This window comes from Loxodonta africana, chromosome 25 (genome assembly GCF_030014295.1).
Source record: "Loxodonta africana isolate mLoxAfr1 chromosome 25, mLoxAfr1.hap2, whole genome shotgun sequence".
Taxonomy (NCBI): Eukaryota; Metazoa; Chordata; class Mammalia; order Proboscidea; family Elephantidae; genus Loxodonta; species Loxodonta africana.
In genome coordinates, this window is record NC_087366.1 from 24,003,831 (window position 1) to 24,027,000 (window position 23,170).

General features: G+C 37.1%; 1 protein-coding gene across 12 annotated transcripts in view; it reads right to left on the reverse strand.

The window, feature by feature from the left end:
- Nucleotides 1–1,453: 1,453 nt before the first annotated feature.
- RALGPS2 (Ral GEF with PH domain and SH3 binding motif 2) overlaps nt 1,454–23,170 on the reverse strand; it is a 248,678-nt gene continuing 226,961 nt past the window's right edge. For 8 of the 12 annotated variants that reach the window (XR_010319389.1, XR_010319387.1, XR_002785980.2 and 5 more), the window contains 5 exons: nt 20,547–20,639; nt 11,903–12,008; nt 9,062–9,153; nt 7,119–7,243; nt 1,454–6,191 (listed from right to left, as the gene is read on the reverse strand). Coding sequence is in view for 4 of the 12 variants with exons in the window: in XM_064276589.1 (XP_064132659.1) it covers nt 9,026–9,153; nt 11,903–12,008; nt 20,547–20,639 (327 nt within the window). In the remaining 8 variants the exon portion in view is untranslated. Of the gene's footprint in view, nt 6,192–7,118; nt 7,244–9,000; nt 9,154–9,184; nt 11,322–11,902; nt 12,009–20,546; nt 20,640–23,170 lie in introns of those variants that run through there. The other 4 variants (XM_003410872.4, XM_064276590.1, XM_064276589.1 and 1 more) reach the window with 3 other exon arrangements.

Sequence of the window (23,170 nt, forward strand, 5' to 3'; positions counted from 1 at the left end):
TTTGCCTAACATCCAGTTCTGGCTGAAGGGGTTCCCAAGCCTCTTAAAGAGTGTAAGCTCATGTGAGATTCCTAGATGGGGCTTAATCAACACCCCAGCCAAAGACTCACAGGTATTTCTGTACTTCTTCCAATCTAAGGCTCCAGAGGCTAGAAGATGATTGTTTCCAGAGACGGTAAAATGTGAAAAATGTCATGTCTTAGAACCCGTGAAATATAGTGGTAGCAAAGAGGGCCTCTTTGGGGATTTGTTCATATACCATCTTCTACTCAGAGTGGGGAGATGTGGTTGGAAATATTACACCCTTGGCTTCTATCCCCCAAGAGCCCACCTGTCCACATGGCAGAACACGTCTTTGTTCTGCTCTAAAGAGCAATGGAGATTTACTCAGCTACTTCCTCTGTACCAAGGACCTGGTACCAACCATAACTACTTTAGAAAGCAAAAAATTGAGTTCATTTGGACTTTAAAGGTTAATGATAAAATGCAAATATAGTAACAAAATATCCCCACACAATCGTTATTTTTAAGTAATTTATTTCAATAGAAATATTTCAGAAATTTGTACTTAAATTCATTTTAAGTTAGCTTATGCAAACACACTGAAGACCACACGCTCATATTTGCATATCAAAAAGAAACAAAAAGTGAGAGGGGAACCAAGTTGCACATCACTCACAGAGGTCATAGTGCAATTGAGTGCTTCATCATTAGAGTACCTCAAGTTAATTGGGATAGAGGAATAAAAATGGCTTGTGTTTTCCTGTATATTATCATCACTGGGTGTTTACGGATGTTTGACTTCCATTAGCTTCCGCTGTGGACCAGTCCCCCATCCCTCCCCACACATACACTTCAACAGGTCGTAAAACAATGAATCTGTCAATAAGGGTATAGATACTCTTGAGAGTCTGTGACTCATTATTAGCTATTCTGGCATAACTAATTAGTCAACAGCTACTGGACTGTATTTGTGAGTAGTTCTAGTAGGTAGTATCTTCGGGGGACTTAATATTTGGTACCTGGTATCTAAAGCACGGCTAATATTCATGAAGTTTTCTGCTTGTCCATTAAAAAAAGCTCAATCCAAAAGCACTCTAATTATGTATCTTTAACCCCATCATCACTTGCAGTCCAAATGGCTGGAATAAAATTTTAAATTCTGCTAATAAACATCAAGGACCAGTTAACCCTTCGTTTGGATTTAAAGGCCACGTCTACTTGCCTACCTCTGGAACACACCAGCCCTTTAAAAAGCATGAAAACAGCACCTTGACTCACTCAGTTGCAGTAGCTGCACATCTTGCAGTAATGTTAGAGAAGCAACAGATCCTCAAGCCTTGCTTTCACAGAGAACGCTAACTTAGTCTCTAACGTCCCTTTAGTTTATATACTGAAGTTATTTTTCACTTTCCTGCCATGATATTTTTAAGTCAAGAGTAACTGATAGAGGTTAAGTGACTACTGGTTTGTTCTGAGTTTTATTTAATATAAGAATGAATGAACTGAAATAAATCTCAACTCTGGTCAATGGGACTCTCATTACAAGATGTCAGTAGTTTTATTAAAACCCAAACCAATCTTTCTAGTTATATCTTTTATGGATTTTCGGAAAGGCTTTATGATTTAACCTGTGCTCAAAACAACAACAACAAAATACAAATTATCTCAGTTGGATGCTCTTCAAGTTGCTTTCAACAGTGCTCACCTAAAGGCTGACTTGGGTGGGTTTATTTTTAATCTCATATCCTGGAGGGAGAGGAGAAGGGAGGGAGCTTGTCTAAAAAAGATTCAAAACCAAGGAGGACTGTAACAATTACCTAGCATTATCTGTACGGCGTTCTTAGACTCACTGTGAGAAAGACTAAGCTGGTGGAGAGAGGGATAGCACACATTCCTGAAGTAAGAGGAGTAAGAGGGCAAATGATTACTGTCACACTCGATGCCCAGGGTTGGTCTTCAAATGGATAAGGCACTGACCAAAATCTCCCACACTACTGCTTGAGATACCTATGTAATGAAATTGCTTTCAACAAGCTTAGAGTTTGTACACATAAGTATCTTTCATTAGAACCCTCTAAATAGAAAACAATCACTTAAGACACAAGCCATTTTTCAGGATGCAAAACCAAAAAGTACTTAAACTATTTTGAAAAGGCTGACTTCACATGGAAAATAATTCATCATCAATGTGGTTTAATGAACAATTTTTATCTCAAAGCTTAGGAAAAAAACAGAATGCCGCTCTGGCTGTAAAACTGTTTGAGAGAAATAATACAAAAGGAATGAGAGAGAAAATAAAAGCAAACCTCACAATGTCACTGAAGAAGTCAGACAAGCCTCACCGCTTGCTTTGCATTGTCCATTCATGCAACAGCAATACTACTGTCCTACCAGGGCACGGTTAAATTCACCTGCATTTTCAAAAAGGGATCTAATTATTTCAAAAGCCTTTGGAGCAAAGGATTTCTTTTATTAAAGAATATCTTGTTAACCAACATTAGTACTTCTTGCTTACAGGATAAAACAATGTGGTGGTTTAAGAACGGGTTGTAAATGCACGTGCCTCAAAACGGTGGAAATCAAGAGTGGACATATTCTTTAAAAAAAAATTAATGAAATAAATCTACTATGGCTATTGATTTCCAATTAATATGACATCTCCCCTCTAGTTTTGATTTCAGTAGTAAAGGTATATAGCTTATTGATTTAACCTTAGAAAAAAGAGAAAAAGGCTTATGCTCAAGTCATTTGGTCAGGTGGATTCTAATTATCCCGAGAGGCCAACAGGGTGCTCTTGGAGGGCCCCAGTTTCAACCGGTATATGTAGCGCATTCGCTGCAGACTATAAACATTTTTTCCATGGTTTTCCCTTCTATAACAGTAGTGCTTCTAGGGCTCCTTTAAAAATGTTCTAGAAGAGGAATAAACCCACTTATAAAAACTTTGCAGCTATAAGTGACTCTTGATATACAGAAGGCCTCCGTACCAACACTACAGTGCAACAGCCACGTGGCATTTTCTGCCCCTTGAAGCACATGCCTAGAGAGAAAACAAACTTCTCAAATTGTCTGGATCCCTTTTTTGAAATGTTTACACAAATAATATCTACATAGTGAAGAAGACAAAATAAGAAGGCATGTTTGATCAGTTCTCTTTCAATTCTTATAGTTTGGAAGTTACAGTAAAAATATACTCTGAAAAATAAGCACGGCCTAAACACTCAGGGGGAGTGAAAGTAGAAGTGGTGATCAGAGCATTACGTAGCCATTTTTACAGCTAGAGTTAAAAAACTGATGTTATTTCTATATGAAAAATAAGCCTCCAGGTTCAAATAAATTGTTAAATAAGATGTAGTTTGGCTAATATTATCTACTACTATTCCAGGCTTTATTATGTGCCAGTCACTACCCACATCATAAACAAGCTTAATCTTAAATTGCAATTGAATTTCTAATGAGCTCTTCTTCGCTAGGAGAGAAACAAATGATTTCATCACTGGTGCGAGTTTTGAGTTTTGAGTCACTAATTTACAATTGAGGACAGGCTTAATAAGATGAAAAAAAATTCACCTTGCCACTAATAAATTACCTAAATATTTCATGTATTTTGGTGACTTCTTTGTTTGAATTATCACCAGATATCCTTTGATGAATTATATAGATAAAAAATTCATCTACACTATTGTAATTTTCACTTCTCTCACAAGTTTCAATTTGTTTTTAATGCTAATATAATCTTAAAAAGCAATGACTGATCTCTTGAATGGAAAAATTTGAAGACAGAAAAATGACAACATCTACTGCACCATTAAGAGTTATCAGTCACTCAGAGGCCACAATTCTATCTACAGAGGACTAATAGCCCAATCTACTAAGCAAGCATCCATTAATGTTTAGAGCTGGAAAAAAATCAAACACATCTTCCAGCTTCGCTCTCTCTTTGGCAAAACTGTGTGATGTCAGGCTCCAACTTCCAGTTGCATATCTCCACAGACATGGTTAACCTATAACATATCTACTTTAGCTTATTTATGACAAAATAACAGAAAAAAAGTTCCACAGGGTTCTCATCTACAATATTTTTTTAAAAAGCACATACACTGTTAAAATGCTTATTTCTAAAGAGAAATAATCAAATTAAGGAATTAAAAAAATGCAAAACAAAGATGTGCAAGGTCTACACAGTAATACTGCTGGCTACGCAGACGGTGTCCCTCTATGTACCCAACGTGGGTTAAGCTTGGGAGTTCTTTAATTGAAACATCCTTCAACACGGGTAACTTTTTGCCCTCTCCCAGCCCATGTTCTCTGGCACTTTCCACAAAACCAGAAAGAACGCTATTTCTAACTGTGTGATATGAGATACATATTTGAACTCTTATATCTTCTCCAAAGAGAAAACTAAATTAAAAAATTTAACGCCCAGATAAAGCTCTTCTACTTTTCCTTGAATGGATTTTAAGCTAATTATTATGTAGGTAATATTTTCTATTTAAGTTTCACAGACTCACGGGCAAAATACTTATGGTAAAAAAAGTATAAAATTCTCTAAGAATGCAAATGTGAGAAATTCTTTTTATGTGAGGCCCAAAGTATTAGGGATCTATTAGAAGATATCAGGGAAAAAACATTTCTTACTCTGGGCTACTCTTAAAATTTATGATGCCTTGCAAGGTTATAACATCCAACAGATAGCCTTTGTTCAAGTGCTATTTTTTTGTTAAAATTCTAAGGCCACGCCTTCACGCCGTTTTGGGGTAATTCAATGTTTGTTTTGGAAACTAAACACACTGTTGCACAGATGAGCTATCACAAACTGCATGCTCAACCACTGACCAGACATGGTCTCATGACAGGGACCTGTAGAAGTTTTCAGAAAAATGTTTTGTTATAAAGGGTAAGTTATGTAAGATTGGAAGTTCTGATACTTAAAATTCCCAGAATCTCAAGCTTTCACCTTTTTCCTTTCAAGAATTATCTTGTATGTCTTATAACAAAACACATGCATACTTACACATGTGGAATCTCTTTCAAAAAAATGTGATCCTGCATCTCATACTGAACAAAAATAATGCAATTGAGTAATAATTATAAAACAAAACAACAACAAGAAAAAAACTCTGGCATTGTGCACATTAAACACTATAAAATATCCTGACAAAATGTCAATGTATCACCTTGATGATAAAAATCACCCGTGACCCAAGAGATGGGCTAATCCAACTAACTTGAAAAAGATATTTTTTTTTTAAGATCCTCCCAGAAAAGTTTAGGTTAGGATTACAGTTCTCTTTAGTAAGCAGATCTGTGGTCTGACAACGAATTCATACAGAAGGCTAACCTTTAAACCCAGTTAGAAACAACCATGTTTTCTGGAGTCTACTTTTTAGATGCCCGGCATATGAATACTAAGCCTTTGTGCCTCCTTCAAGAAACAATGTTCTGGGTACAGTACAAAATTTCAGAACTTCGGTGTCTAAAAAAAAAAAAAGTCCCCCTGCCCAAAACAAAACAAAACCCCCCCAAAACAACAACAAAAGAAGAAAAAAACCAAAACCTCAAACAAACCCCAACAACTCATATTAACATTCTAATTCCCACACTCAAGCTGGGAGACAATGAGTGAGGCTCCAGACCAATGGAAGTGAAACAAACCTTTCAGGGGGGTTGCTGGTATGATCCCTACAAAGTCTGAATATCTTTACACCTCATTTCAAAATCAGCTCCTGACGTAGCCCCTAAGAAATAGGTTTTTTCTTTTTAAAGTGTATCTAAAAAAGGCGGTTCCCCCCTCCAAAATTAGTACAAAGTTAAAAGAAATGCAAACTAGCTACGATCTATTCCAAGCACAGCACCGCCAGAGGGTTCACACACACTGTTTGGTGTTTCACGTTGGTTCTCCTTTCATTCTTTTAAGGCAGTGGTTTCCACAGGTCAGTTCAGAGATAAGAAGCATGGTCCGTGGCAGTTCGTTTTGCAACTCTAATTTGTTCTCACTTCATTCCCTGAAATTAGTGCTTTTTGGTTCAGAACTCCAAAGGCTGAGCCGGAACCGCTGGGCTCCTTCCTGCACAGGATCAGTTTATAGCTGGCGCTCTTTTGTCAGGTTCTCCACTCTCACTTTGGAGCAATAGTTCACCTTTCTTCTTTCTTAGGCATTTATTCAAAAGTCATCAAGTTTGTAGGAACCTAAAACAGGGATTATAAAACAAGAGTGTTTAAATGCCTATTTTTTAAAAGTAGTATTTATCTTTCCTTGTCATTTAGGCAGACCCAAATATTAAAATCTTTCTGACCTAAATTAATATACTATGCTAGAAAATTTTAGAAAAAAATCACTGAGCTGGGTTAATACACTAGTAATCGACACCTAGACAAGAGACTCTCTGGGGGTAGAGATAATAAATAGCTTTCTTACCAAACACAGGAGCTCAGTAGATGTTTATTCAATGCATAAACGAATCAATGAGAAAAGTTTTAGTATGACTCTGGGAGGGCGAAATTCCAAAGAAACATGCTTGTCATTTTTTATGTTTCTCATTATATGAGTTACACTGAATTCCTACATGTAAATTTTCTAAATCCAGCACAGATAATTTTACAACATCACTAAGAATTTCTTTGTGAAGTTATCATGAACATAAATAGAAAAGAACAAAACCACATAAACTCAGATCTGACACTTTGTAACCTTGAAAATCAATAGGCTATGTAACAGTTTACAGTTTATAGATTGAATCGAATATAATCTCATTTCTTACAAGTCTGAAATTCAATAATAATCCTCTTGAAATATGAATGGTTTTTTTTTTTTTAAATAGCCAGTAAGTCTTCTTGTCATATGTCTAGAAGACGGTTTCACTTTGTTAAAGAAAACCCTCTTTATCCTTAATACCAGTTTTCCAAAGTTGTGCTGGAAGAGATATCCACATGTGAGCGGTCTTTTCCTTGTTCTTTAAGATAGTTTAATAGCTCTCAAATGTCAATCTTCTGAAAACCTTTGATATTCACAAAAATGCATCTCTTATGCTCATCAGCTTCTAAGTGAAAAATTCTGTTTGACAATATAACCATAACTAAATTATAAGTCAAATAAAATACAAATGCTGAAATTACATTAAAGTATAAATTCTCAAGTCTGGTCATAAGAAACTCATCTTTAAATAAAGTAGAAGTTTCATTTCCTCCTAAGTTGCCTGAACGTGGTTGAAGGTGCTGCATCTGAGTCTTCTCAATGCATTCTGGGGTGAAGGGAGATGAAGCATAAATAGAGAGAGAGAGGCAGACGGTAACAGTGTCTTCTAAAATTTTTCAAATTTTATCGATTCTATTTATAAATTTGCAAACAAAAAGACTGACAGACACGTGGTTGACCTGTTCAGCAGGAAGGTCTGCTAATAGAGTAAAAGAAACTGAATCTTACGCTGGGGTGCATATACTCTCTCTAGGTTAATCTTGAAATCTGAGTTTTTTTTCTTTTTTAATAAGACTTAATACTTTAAGCTGCATTTAAAGAGAACACATAGCACAGAGGTGTATCTGGAAAGGCCTGGTATGGGCAAAAGAAGGTCTGTTTCCTTCATCCAGCCCCAGGCAACTGATGTGACATGGGCAAGACAGTAATCTGTGCTCTATGGCATTGCATCTCCTTTATGATGGTTGCTATAAACACTCTTTATCCTTAACGCCAGTTTTCCAATGCTGTGCTGGTCTTTCATATGTATTTGTTATCAGTCTTTCTTATGTGTTTGAAATACACACATGAAAAAACAAAATTATACGTGAACAAAGCCTATTCCAACAATATTTAGAAAGAATGGATTTAAAGGATGAAGATACCAGAGTTGAGTCTCAGGCCAACCATTTTTTTACTTGTCTGACCCTGAAGCAAGTCATTTAGTTTCTCTGAGCCTTAGGTTTTTTTCACTGATTAAAAAAAGGGTAATAACTTAGATCCTGATAATATTGCTGGGTAAAAAATACTTTTGTAAGTTTTATAATCTTAGTGTATTATCTTATTCGATATTAGCTACTGATAACTTTTCTATGCTTTTGTATTATCAATACTCTAAGCCAATGATTTTCAAATATATTCAATTAAAAATTAGTTCTACAAAAAGCCTATAGAAACTTCCACAACCAAAGTTATGTTTAATGGATGCCTGCTCTACCAATTTGTGATTGAATTCTAACTGTTCAACAGGGTTTTGGGAAAACGACACTAAAAATTCCTCCTCCTCCTTTGAAGATGAAAGTCTTTAAATTACACCACCTTTGTTTCAGTAAAATAAAAATGAACAAACAAAAAATCAAAATGGTTTTTGGTTTCACTGTAACCATGGGAACCTATATCAAATTGTCAATAGAATAAGTAAAGATGAATCACAATAGCTTTTACTAAAAAGCCACCTAGTTTTTACTTCCTCTGGTACTATGCTCCCTTGCCTCTCACTATGTTCTACTGACACTAGCTATATTATTCTAAAGCTTGTTCCAGCCTCAGCATCTTTGCATTCTCTTGTCCCTCTTCCTGGAACTCTCGTCCCCCTAATTTTCATATAACTGGTTCAGTTCTTGCTATTCCTTCAGGTCAATGCCATCTCCTTAGTGAGATCTTTTGCAGCTCACTCTTATTTATTAAAAGTTGTCTCTGCTCTCATCACTCTGTATCACATTACAGTTTTTGGAGCCCTGGTAGCGCAGTGGTTAAGAGCTCGGCTGCTGACAGAAAGGTTGGCAGTTCAAATCCACCAGCTGCTCCTTGGAAGCCCTACGGGGCAGTTCTACTATGTCCTATAGGGTTGCTGTGAGTCGGAATCAACTTGACAGCAATGGTTTTTTTTTTTTTAAATATACTTTTTACTATTTGAAATTGTACGTTTACTTGTTTGTTGTCCTGCTTCTCACTAAAATGCAGACTTCACATCTTGTTGGTGCTGTCAATAAGAATAAAAGCACCACCCTTTGCCCAGTTCATTCGGAAAAGTAGTCCACTTACTTTTCTATGAATCCTTTAAAACATATTACGGATTCTTCTGAGGACCGAGAGAGATGCTCACCTGTTGTTTGTTACTTTGGCAGGCTGCACTCAAATGCTTAAACCATAGCATTGCATTCATCCGACTGCCAGCTTGAAACTTATATGAATTTCCTAAAATTATCAAAAACAAGGTAGAAATGATAAAAAAAAAATGAGGACTGTGATACAATAATCCTGCCAAATATCAAAGAGCAAAACAAAGCATGACTAGAGTTCTCCTGATTCCCCTCTCCACCAAGTCCTCTATACAAACACATTTACGTGCTATTGTTTATTGGTTTTTCAGAAAGTCACTGTTTTGCTGTTCATGTATTAGAAGAGAAGTAATTTTACTCGTCCCCTTAAATGTTTCTTTAGAGTAAAATCCATCTAAATAAAACAATTGTCTGGAGCCTCTAGATTTGTATATGTTTATCAGAGTGCAAAGTATCAGTTCTTAATACTACTCAATCGATCTAAGTAATAGTAAGGGTTAATATTACCTTTCTACATGCCAAAAGGCTTTAGTATGTTTAACATTTAAACATTAGCTATTTAATGTGATTAAGGATTAATGAAGGAGCCCTGGTGGTGCAAAGAGTTAAGTGCTCAACTGCTAACCAAAGGTTGGCAGTTTGAACCCACCCAGTGGCTCCACTGGAGAAAGACCTGGCGATTTGCTTCCCTAAAGATTACAGTCAAGAAAACCCTATGGAGCAGTTCCACTCTGTCATATAGGATTGCTATGACTGACTGAACTGCACCCAACAGCAGCAGCAGCAGCAGCAAGGATTAATGGGCTAACAGCAGTATCGACTATGCTTTTAGTCTTTATTTACATTTATCAAGATTATTACAAATGTCTAGACCTGAGGACTCTATGGGAAAATCTAAAAAGGCACCTCTTTTTCTTGAATTAGAAATTCATCTGTGTTGTGTGTATTTAAATAGCCCCATCTGCCTCTGAGGAGCCTGGTGGTGCACTGGTTAAATGCTCAGCTGCTAACAGAAAAGTGGGTGGTTGAAACCTACCAGCTGCTCTGAGGGAGAAAGACGTGGCAGTTTGCTTCTACACAGACTATAGCTTTTGAAACCCTGTGGGACAGTTCTGCTCTGTCGCTATGAATAGGAACTGACTGACGGCAATGGTTTTTTTTTGTTTTGTTGTGTTTATACTGCCTCTAATTCAAGACAGATACATGATAAGGATACTTTATATGATTATATGTATTCAGCTGTGAAGAAAATAAACTGAGAAAAGAAAGAATTCATGTACTATACTACTCTAAGTTCAAAGCTTTATTATTTTAATGACCTAAATTCTTTGCAATTTTTTTTTTTTCCACCAAATGTTTAATTAGCTAAGTAATAACTGTTTTGCTTACTGAACTCAGATGCAGACATTAGGTCGATCTGAATAAAAGGAATATTGTATCTACAATTAAGCTGGCCACACTTGCAATTTGTCCATTCTTCTCTCCCCTTACAAAAAGACCTTTAGTACAGACTTGATAAACAGCTTGGCTACTCTGACATATTTCTGTTAAGCACATGAAGGAAAACGAAGAATCTATTAATTAAACTCAGTAAAAATGATACCATTTTACAATATAACTTTATTAACAATGCTGTTGGGATTTTGGAGGTGGGGCTCTGAATTCAGAACGTAGAGAGCTGAGTCCTTAATCTTTAAGTCAATTTCTTTAATCTCAAAACAAGACAGTTCTGGTATTTTTTTTTTGTTGTGTATCCAACATATGGAAACCCTGGTGGCATAGTGGTTAAGTGCTACGGCTGCTAACCAAAAGGTCAGCAGTTCAAATCCGCCAGGTGCTCCTTGGAAACTCTATGGGGGCAGTTCTACTCTGTCCTACAGGGTCGCTATGAGTCGGAACCGACTCGACGGCACTGGGTTTGGTTTTTTTTTTTGTTTGATCCAACATATTTGCTTACTTAAATTTTTACTTAATAACACTGTATTTTCCTAAAAACAGAATACAAAATAGCATTTGAATAAAGAGAGATGAAAATATAGTTGTAAAGTCAACAAAAGGTATTAACATATCATTTCAGTTATGAGTTGGGAGTTGCTGGAGTGGAAGATGCTGGGCAGATATGAAAGAATTTCCTTTCTGGCTTCCTCTGTGGTACTTGTCAACAGCTGGCAGTTGTTATGAAGGAAAAGTAGCAATCACTTAAGGGTCTTTTTTGATGGACTGTCTCAGGTATCCACTACAGGCTCAGGTGGGGTCAGAAGGTATGATTTGATTGTACACAGCCAACCTTCCAACTTCTCTCATCTACTTTACAAAGAAACTCCAATGGTCAACAGCCAGTAATTTAATTCATAAATGTCTATATACATTATACGTAAAGTATTGGCATTATACTTATTTGGAAAGTGATTTACATCAAAGAACCAATTAATTTAATTGAAAGTAACTGAATGAAAACTGTTTAAAGAAAAACTGCTACAGTCAGAATTTAAAGAATAATAATATAGTTCAGGGTATAAATGAAAAGGTACTACATACGTGGCAAATGTCTGAGATTTTAAAATAACATTGGCCTGCAGAGGGTCAAGTTAATTTCCTTCTTCTTTCGTTCTTCCCTCCCTCCCTCCCTTCCTCTCTCTCTCCCTCTTTTGGTTAGCTCTCAAGGGATTATTTGGGCTTATAATTTTCAAGTTTATGCTCATGTAACAAAAACAATAGCTCTAAAGAACTTAAATATCATTAAAATACATTGTGTGACATATTTTCCCAACAGACAAAACTATACAAACACTCTCCCTGTACAGTATTCCAGTTAAACTTGGTTTTGGCTTATCGAAAGCTATGTATAAGCAGTGCCTTAAACCCTAGTTATTCTAACAATTCACCTTTTTCAGAGTCAGTCAGCAAGAAGAGATCTGGATGTTCGGGGTCATCGGCCATCATCACCATCCATCCTACCACAGATACGTTCTTATTTGACGTTGATTTGAACTGAGAGGAAAAAAAGATAATTAATGGAAACATAACACTGATGGCTCATACTAAGCAAAAATTAAGTGTCAGGCAGTTTTCTTTTTCAGTTCTTCCTAATCAGAGATGAGACTTGTGACTTCATGCTGATCTAAGTCGGCTCAGGGCCTTTTACCACTAAATTCCATCTAGGCAGGCCCTCTTTAGATAACCTCTTATTTTCTAGACCTTTCCCAGCCATATCCCTTCATCAAAACTTAGCTGTCCTAGTCTCCATTCCTAAAGGGCGTGATCTTTTAGTGAATCTGATAAATTCATCCATATTGCTTTATTTTTCCAAAGTTACCACGCTACCTCCCCTTCAAAGGAAATACATTTTAATGGGGTTATATCTTAAAATAAACCACAAATCACTGAATAAATCATCATATTAACAGATTAAAGGAGAAAAAAACACATGATCAACTCATAGATAAAAAAATTTGCCAAAGTTTAATGCATGTTTGTGATAAGACTTAGCCAAACAAAAAGCGAAGGTAACTTCCTTAATAAGGAATATCTACCAAAAAAATAAAACAAAAACCCAAATCCATACAAAAACCAAAACAAAACAAAGCATAAAAGAAAAGCACTGCAGTAAGTACACTCAAGGGTAAAATGCTAAAAACATTTCAAAATCAGCATCAAGCAAGGATGCTCACCATTGCTACTTCCATTCAACACTGAGTTGGAAGATTTAGTCAGCTCAGCAAGACAAAAACAAAGGGTATAATGGTGAGGAAGAAGTAAAACTGCCATTACTCGCAGATGATATTAATACCTACACAGGAAAGTCCCCAAAATCTACTAGGTTAATAAGAAAGATTAATAAGATTGATGGAACAAGATCAATATAAAATTTGATTGTAATTCTATACACTAGCAATATAAAAGTCAATTACGAAAAAAAAGGTACCAAGGAATACATGTGACAAAAGACATGTTGTGAATTGCCGTAGTTGGCTTTGACTCATAGTAACCTTATTAATAGAATAAAACATTGTCTCACGATTGCTGTTATGTCTGAGTCCATTACTGTTGCTATTGTGTCAATCCATATCACTGAGGATCTCCCTCATTTTTGCTGACCCTCTACCAAAAATGACGTCCTTTTCTAGCAACTGTTCTTTCCTGGTTGGCCCAAAGTAAGTGAGCAAAGTCTCGCCATCCTCACTTCTAAGGAGCAGTCTAGTTATGTTTCTTCTAAGACTGATTCGTTCATTCTACTGACAGGTCACCGTATATTCCGTATTCTTTGCCAACACCACAATCTCAATGCATCAATTCTTCTCCTGTCTTCCTTTTTCACTGTCCAGATTTCATGTGCATATGAGGTGACTGAAGAAGACCATGGCTTGGGCCAGGTGCATCTTAGTCATCAAGTGATGTGTTTTCTTTTTAATCCTTTAAAGAGGTCTTTTGCAGCAAATCTGCCCAGTGCAATGTATCATTTGATTTCTTGATGCTGCTTCCATGGACACTGATTATTGATCCAAGTAGGATGAAAATGTTGACAAGTTCAATTTTTTTCTCCATTTATCATGATGTTGTTTATTGGTCCAACTGTGAGGATTTTTGTTTTCTTCACAGTCAGGTATACTTCATACTGAAGATCGTAGTCTTTGACCTTCATTAGTAAGGGCTTCAAGTCATCTTCATTTTTGGCAAGCAAGGTTCTGTCATCTGCATATCATAGGTTGTTAATGAGTCTTCCACCAATCCTGATGCCATGTTCTTCTTCGTATAGGCTGGCTTCTTACAATTGTTCAGTAGACAGAGTGAATAAATAAGGTGAAAGGATACAAACCTGCCGCACACCTTTTCCAATTTGGAACCACGCAGTATCCCCTTGTTCTATTCAAACAACTGCTTCTTGACTCATATGCAGGTTCTATATGAGCACAGCAAAGTGTTCTGGAATTCTCATTCTTTGTAACGTTAAACACAAAACATATAGAAATGTAAACCCTTAGCTCAAAGACATCAGAGAAGACCTAAATCAATGGAGAAATATCGTGAAATGAAGAAAAAGGCTCGATGTGGTAAAGCTATCAATTCTCCCTAATTAATCTATAAAGCATGTCATTTCTGTAAAAATTCTAACAGAGTTTTAGGTGGAACCTTAGAGGCTGATTCTAAAATTTATATGGAAGATCAAAGGACCAAGAATATCTAAGACACTCCTGAAGAATTAGACAGGGTTTGGCCTGCTACACATCAAGACTACATAAAGCTATTGTAATGAGACTATGAGCTACTGGGACAGGGACAGACCAATAGAGCAAGAGAAGTCTAGAAAGGAATCCATGCATATAGATGTAAACCGATAGGACAAGAATAGGCTCTGCAGACCAGTGAAGGAAGGATGAACTGTTCAGTAATCAATTACACACATACACACACCTGATTCCAGATGGATCAATGACTTTAAAGCAAAATGCAAAACCAGTAACAGTTAATATAGGAGAATATCTTAATGATCACAGGTTAGAGAAGGATTTTTTTTAAAAACATGACTGTTTTAGTTATCTAGTGCAGCTATAATAGAAATACCACAAGTGGATGGCTTTAACAAAGAGAAATTTATTCTTTCACAGTCTAGGAGGCTAGAAGTCCCAATTCAGGGTGCCAGATCCAGGGGAAGGCTCTGTCAGCTCTGGGGGAAGGTCCATGTCGTCAATTTTCCCAGTTTGAGGAGCTTCACAGTGCAGGGACCCAGGTCCAAGGGACATGCTATTCTCCTGGCTCTTGTTTCTTGGTGGTATGAGGTTCCCACACCTCTCTGCTTGCTTCTCTCTTTTGTATCTCAAAAAAGATTGACTCAAAATACAACCTATTCTTGTGGATTGAGTCCTGCCTCATTAACATAAAAAATTTTTTTTCATTAACATAACTGCACCTAATTCTGCCTCATTAACATCACACAGGTAGGATTTACAACACATAGGAAAACTGCATCATATGACAAAGTGGTAGACAATCACACAATACTGGGAATCACGGCCTAGCCAAGTTGACACACATTTTTTTTGGGGGGGACACAATTCAAACTATAACAATGACCCATAATGTATTAACCATAAAGGAAGAGAAAGATTACTTTAAAAGCAAGAACTTTTTATTAAAAGACACCATAAAGAGAATGAATAGGCAGATATATACAGAATTTTTACCAATTAGTAAGAAAAAAAAAATACCATCAAATAGAATAAGCAAAATATGTATAAAGGCATTTCACAGAAGAAACACGAATGACCAATAAACATGAAAAAAAAAAAAAACACAAACCCAAAACTCATTAAGTAATAAAGACATGCAAATTAAAATCCTGAGATACCATTTCATAGTTACCAGCTTAGCCAAAATTAAAAAGCCTGACAATGGTAAGTATGGTGAGGATGTGGAACAATGAGAAACCTCATTATGTTACTGGTGAGTGTGTAAATCAATTGGCACTTTCTTGTAAAGTTGGACAGTTACATTCCTAGGTATATAATCTAGAGAATGTGCACAAAAATATTTATAGTAGCACTGTTAGAGATGGCAAAAAGGTAGAAACCATCCCAATGTTCATCAACAGTATATACTGATAAAATGGGAGACCATTCAGTTAAAAAAGTGACAGCTACACTCATCAACAGACATGGATTTCAACAATCTAATATCAAGCAGAAATGCTAGCGCTTAAGAAGATATATGGGATTCCAAACGAAACAATATATTGTTCAAGGAAACACACACACGGTAAAGCCCTAAAAGAGAACAAGACAGCGATTAATGTGAAATTCAGGACGGTGATGAGTGGTGGGTGTGGTGCTTACAGAGGGAAGGGGATGTTACCTGAGAAGGATTCGATGGTTCTGGTAATGTTCTATTGCTCAGGCCAGGAAGAGGGTGTAGAGGTGTTCATTTTATTATTCTTTAAAACGTACATTACACTACATATCTTCTTTTGTATGTATGATATTGTTATGTGTCCCCCCAAAATGTGTGTTGTAAATCCTACCCCTGTACCTGCGGTTATAATCCCATTTGGAAATGGACTTTCTTTCTTATGCTAATGAGGCAGTATTAGTGTAAGGTGTGTCTTGAGTCCATCTCTTTTGAGATACAAAAGAGCAGATGAAGCAAGCAGCAAGTAAGCAGAGATGGGAGAAGACAGACGCCAAGCTCCATGAAGACCACAGAGGAACAGAAGCAGAAAAGAGGCAAGGACCTTCCTTCAGAGCCGACAGAGAAAGCCTTCCCCTAGAGATGGCTCGCTGAACTTGGACTTTTAGCCTCCTAACTGTGAGAAAATAAATTTGTTTGAGAAAGCCACCTACTTGTATTTCTGTTATAGCACTACTAATTAAAAAAATTAAAAGAAAACTTAAAAGAAAAATGAATACTGCACATTATTAGTAAAACATGGGTACTACAAAAATGAAAACTGAAGAAAATAAAAAGCTTTAACACTGTGAAAAATACAATTGGCAATACCCAGAACTGCTGACTTCATGGCTCAGAATTTATTTCAAAGTGGATAGCACGATTTTCTAATACTCTTTCCTATGCTCAAAAACCTCTGCCTCAATTACTTATTATTTCAATTAAAAGGAAAAAAAGCAGCTCAAGCAACCTAAGCCCCTTCATAAAGAGAGATGAAGTGAATAAAGAGTACAAATGTCCCTCAACCACCTGCTGAATCCTATCTCAATCCCAGAGTTAGCCACTGCTCGGGGCAAAACCCTCTGGACCTTTTTCCAGGCATTTACATCACAGGCTTTTTGGTGACTGTTGCTCCTGTTGGCTTTTATATGCAAACTGGGATATAGCTATACACTGACTTGTGGTTTCCACCTATCAGTAACTATTTCCTTATTGATAAGTAGTTTGGTTGTTTGCAGCTTTCTGCTATTACAAACATTCCAGGAATACATACACTTCTATAGAGAGCATTGTGTGTTTGTTCAAGGATTTCTGTAGGAACAGACTCTCAGATGAGGAATCGATAGTCATTAAGTTAAATACTGACTAGAACTGCCCGGCACAAAAGCAAGTTCTGCTAACCATGCATGACAGTCTATGTTTACCTAAAAACACCACAGCAATTGCCGCATTATCAATCTCTGGACTTTTTGCAAAGGCAAAAAAAAAAAGTATATTCTTTAATCTGCATATGTCAATAACTAGTGAGGCTAATCATCTTTTTATGTTTATTAGCCATCGTATTTCATCTTCAATTTTTTTCCTTTTTTCTAATCTGTTTTACTCTTACTGAGTCATGAAGGTATTCCTACATGTTACAGATTTCTTTTCCAGGTGGAAGCTTGGTTTTTAAAATCTAATCGAACAATTTTATTCAATACCTATTAGGCACTCATGAACATCCAGAGACATGTTCAAACGTATCTGTAAATTTTTTTTACAGTGAATATACTTTTATTAAAAAATATTTTACAGTGAATATGCTTATTTTAAAACATTAAAAAATACAGACACGAGAAAACAGTCCACATTCTCTCTCCCCAGCCACTCCACCTTCCCAAGCCCACTCAGATCCTTAGAGGTTAAAAAAAAATACTGTAGAGAATAATCAAATACATGTATATTAGCCTCCAGACTCCCCTACCCCCACATTAATACACACACACACACATACATATATACAGGTATAGTTCCATTAGTGATTTTTCTTTCCTCCTCCAGCTTTTTATTCTGAAAAAGTTCAACCTATAGAGAAGTTGAAAGACTCCTAGAATGATACCCAAATACCCTTCATCTATATGTTTGCCACATTTGTTTGATCTCTCCGAACATTTAAATTTAAGCTGTAGACAGGACAGTGAGCCTTAAATACTTCAGCCTAGATCCCCTAAGAACAAAAATACATTCATACATAACCATAATGTAATTATCACAACCAAGAATCTCACAGACAGAATCATATAAAGACCGTATTAAAATCTTCCTAATTGTCCCAAAGGTGACCTTTGCTTTTTTAAATTTAGCTCCAGGATTTAACCAAGGTAGAGATATTACATTTAACTGTCAAGACTTTTTAGTCTCTTTTAACCTAGAACAGTCCTCCTGAGCAGCACGCCCCCATCCTCTACCCTGCCATTTTTAGAAATTCAGACCAGCTGTCTGTAGAATGTCTTACAATCTGGATTTGGTTGTTTCCTCATGATTAGATTCAGGTTGAATATTTTGGCAAGAACATAACACAGGTGAGGCTGTATTTATATAACAGATTTTAATCTATTACCTGCTACTTAGATATAGTGAATCTTTTCTTGCAATTTTTTCTATTTTAACTTGGAAAACAATTTTTTTTCCTTCCTTGGTTTTATATCGGTGCCATATCTCTTCTATCTACAGGCTGATAGTAAATCTAAACACAGACCTGTTTCTATACCCTCTATTCTGTTCCTGTAGTTCTTTCTTTAATCTTTATAGCTTTAACTAGAAGAGATGAGATGCACAGTCCGTTTCCTTGGCACTCACTATTTGATTTCCTTATGACCTACTGTGCTCTAATTTCTAAATATTTAATACACATTATTTATCAGCAAGCCTCATAAAATTAAAAACCAAACTATCATGATATGTTAGTAATTCTCTATAATAGCAATGTCAAGCACAAAGAATTATCTAACATATGCTTTAGATGACAAACTCAGCTCTAATTTGGCCTCTTCCTAATTAAAGCTAGGAAAAAATGAAAAACACTTTATTTTGAACAACTACTTCTTTATAGTTGCAGACTAAGTGAAATCCAGTCAACAAGTACCTCAAAGTGACACTATGAAAAATTAGTTGCTTTATATTTGGAGACAGAAGATTTAATATATCAACCTTTTTTTTCCCTAGTACTGTTTCATTTGTTGTGTGCCATGAAGCCAATTTCGACTCATAGCAACCCTATATGACAGAGTAGAACTATCCCATAGGGTTTCCTAGGCTGTAGTCTTTAAGAAAGCAGATCACCAGGTGTCTTCTCCTGAGGAGGTGCTGGTGGGTTCAACCCACCGACCTTTCGGTTAGCAGCAGAGCGCTTAACCATTGCACCATCAGGGCTCCCACAGTAGTACTAAGCAGAGGCAATTATTCTGCAAAATGTTGTAGTGAAGCTAATCTGTGTAACTTTGTTGCATATATGGGCATTATAGTCAATTTGGCTGGAATACAAAAAAATAAATATCCACAGAATGGATGGGTCCCAACAATCAGTCTGCTTTGCCTCAATGAAAGAGCTATCTACATAATTATAACAACAAAATAGTGAGCAAAAAATACAGTGCTTGAGAACACGTATGATTCCATGCAAAACAGTTAAAAAATCAAACAGTGTATTGTTTAAGGAAACGTATGGTAAAACTCTGGGGGGCGGGGGGAGCAATGATTAAGGTGAAGTTCAGGACAGTGATGGGTTGTGGGAAGGAAGGGGATGACAGCATCTGGGACGGATCTGACAGTTCTGGTGTTGCCTACGGCACTTTCCATGTTCATTTAAACCAAGAATGTCCTCTTAATGCCTTTGGTTTGATGAAGGAAACAAAACTGAGACTATGAGAGTTTCTCCAGAATTATGCAGTGTCAGCTGAGTAACATGTAAGTAAAAAAAGGACTTACTTTTTCTTTAGTCACATACTCTTCCTCAGTAAATCTTAAACCACTTAAATATTTCCCCTAAAATACACAATTTAGAAATCAAAGTCCTCTCAAAAGGGGTTTATTAATGCAACGTGGAAACAAATTATTCTTCCTTTCAAAGGCTTTATTACTGGCAATATAAAAACAAACCCTGCCCACTGCCGGCGAGCCAATGCGACTCACAGCGACCCCTGCAGGACAGAGAAGCACTGCCCCGTAGTTTCCATGGAGCGCCTGGCGGATCTCAACTGCTGACCCCCACTACACCGCCAGGGTTTCCTATAAAAACAAAACAGCACGCAAAAGAGATCTAGAAGATTCTACGTTGTCCGGAGAAGACTCCTGAGGGAGTTTCTTTTAACTAATATGAATCACAAGAAAGCTGACTATAGTAACTATCGTGACTGCTCGTTCCTCTTCATTGTTGGGAAAATCACTGAATCAGAGTTTGATGTGGAAAGAAACTTTAGATGTCAGCCCCAAATTTTTACATTTTATAGATTAGAAACTGACACCCCAAGGCAATAGTTTTGAGCCATGTTCTGAACCAGGAACTTACATTAGGGAAGGGTTTGATGTCAACATGGGTATTTGGAATGTGCAGTTTTGACATCTGCAGTGGAAAAACAGCATTCAAAAAAGCAGCTTCAAAAAAAAAAGGAAAAATTCGGTTTCCTTCCTGGAATGGCCTTACTGATTAAAAATAATATCGTCACACTATTCATACGAGAAACAGGTGTAAGAACTACTGGATTAGAATATGAAAACAAACAACTCCCCCCACTCCTGCCCCGCAAAGCTCACGTCCTATTAGGACTGCTTTCTTTACAGCCACGAAGAAGCTGTGAAACTATGTTAACAACTTAGAGGTGGGACACTTACGTGTTTTCTTTCTGTAGCCTTTAGAGATTTGGCAGCATAGTAAAAAAGTTGAGTCCCACACAAAGCTGCCCAATATTTTGTCCAAGATGCCACCTGCAGAAGACAAACACATGAATATACAAATAAAATGCTACTGGCCTCTCAGTTTCTTTACTGTCTTAGTGCCAATGACCTTTGGTCCAACTCCACTTTAGCCATCCAATGGTCAAACTTTACCAATTACCATCGAGTTGATTCCGACTCATAGCGACCCCATGTGACAGGGTAGACCTGTGCCATACAGTTTCTAAGGCTGTAATCTTTACAGGGAAACCCTGGTGGCATAGTGGTTAAGTGCTACAGCTACTAACCAAAAAAGTCAGCAGTTCAAAATCACCAGGCACTCCTTGGAAACTCCATGGGGCAGTTCTACACTGTCCTATAGGGTTGGAAGAGTTGGAATTGACTCAATGGCAACGAGTACTTTTTTTTTTTAATCTTTATAGAAGCTTTCTCCTGCGGAGCAGCTGGCAATTATCACTTCCAGCTAATATACTCTAGTACCCTCATTCAGACAATTCTTGATCTTAGCAAGAATTCTATCACTGATTAATATTATTTATTATTTTCCACCCTAACCCTATGTTCTCCCTCCCTTTTCTTCCTATCTAGTCTATATTCCACGGTCCAACACTATAACCATTCTCTTCCAAATACTCTAATTTCCTTGTCCTGCTCTCCTGGTAAGGCCCTAACCCTAGTTAAACCTAATCATCTGATTACTTGGTACCATGTAACAGTAGCTAAAAACTGATAGAGAAATCACACAATTGTGCTGACTGCTAAAATTATGATCACCAACCTCAAATGGAAATTATAGAAGTACTTTCCTTTTACCCAGTCCTCCCTCCCCTCCTCACAGTTATTTCACTATTTCACACCTTCTCCTACCCTCAGATTTCTAATGCCCCGCCCTCTACAATGGTCTCCTTGTATATCCTTCCCAGGTATGCAATTGGATGAGTGCTACCTCATCCTGTCAGCACCAACTCGATCTAACTACCTGTTTGTAGGCCTGCATACACAGCCTTCCTTACTGCTCTAATAGTTAACCCTGCTTCTATAAAAGGACAAACTCATCTCTCTTTTTATGCCCTAGATTCCTGCTATTTCTAACCTTCTCAAGGAATTTGCTTTTGCAATTAGCTCCACCCTCCACTGCATCTGAGTATCTCTCCCTCTACTATTATTACACAACTGAATCTTAGTATCATTCCCATTTAAAAAAAAAAAAATCCCTCCCTTGGCTCCATCAGCTCACTCCCCTGACACCATCCAATTTTTCTGCTCTTTTTACAGCACTCCTTCTAATTTCTGACTCTACTTCTATCTTGCCCATTTTCTCCCCAACTTACTACAGACTTTCAAGATGAAATTGCTATTGTCAAACTGATGAACTGTCCTTTACCAAGGCCAATGGTCCTCTGTCCTCATCATGTGCCAGATTCTCAGAAGCATGACACAGCTGGCCACTCCTTCCTTCTTGAAATTCTTAACTGCCAAGCTTTTGTGCTAACAGCTCTTTATTTTTCCTCTAAACTTTTCTTGTAAGAGACCTTTACATGCTACAGAGCTCTAGCCTCAGCCCTCTTTTCTTCCCCAGCTACACTTTTTTTCATATCTCATCCAGTCCCAGCTTCAACTACTACCTGTATGATAATGACTCTCTTATCTCTGTTCATCACCTCTTTGCTCAACTCTTGAACTGTATTCTTTCAAAAGCCAAACTGACACGTCCACTTGGATGTCTAATAAGCTTATCAGAGTGAACCTGGCCAAGACCTACTCCCTCAACAATGCAAAAAAAGCTTTCACTATTTCAATAAACATCCCCAACATCTATCCGCTTCACTTCCAAAAACCCGAAAGTTATCGTTACTTCCACTCATCTATTTCGGTCATATATCACACTTAATTCATCACCAAGCAGCCCTAGCCTTTCTCTCTGATTTCATCTCCTTTTTATCTTCCACTTTCAATGCTTTAACTACACAAGTCTTCTTGTACTATTTCTTCTGCTTTGAGGCTCTTCCCTGAAATGTCTGCACAGCTAGCTCGTCCTCCTCATTTATATATCTCAGCTTCCATGTACCGCTCTGGTGACATCCCTCCTCACTCCACTACTCTCTCTCATTACCTTATTTAAGGGCTTGTTCTCTATTTCTCTTCACTGGAAAGTAGTCTCCATGAGGTAGGTGCTTTGTCTCATCTTGTTTACTGTTCTGTTTCTAGCTCTGGCACACAAGAGGCGGGTAATGCCTCAACTGACATGCTATTCTTAGTTCACCTGGTACTAGGTGGCTAGTCTAGTCTCTTGATTGTATGTGGCTGTGGTTTGTAATGTAAACAGGATAATCAGATTACTTAGATGTAAATCATTTTTATATTTTAAGAAGCCCTTATATCTTCAAAAACTTTAGGTGTAGGTATAAGCTGAAGTTTTTATATTCCAAATCGAAACCAAAAAAACCGGTTGCCATTGTGCTGATTCCAACTCATAGCAATCCTACAGGACAGAGTAGAACTGCCCCATAGGGTTTCCAAGGCTGTAAATCTTTATGGAAGCAGACAGCCACATCTTTCTC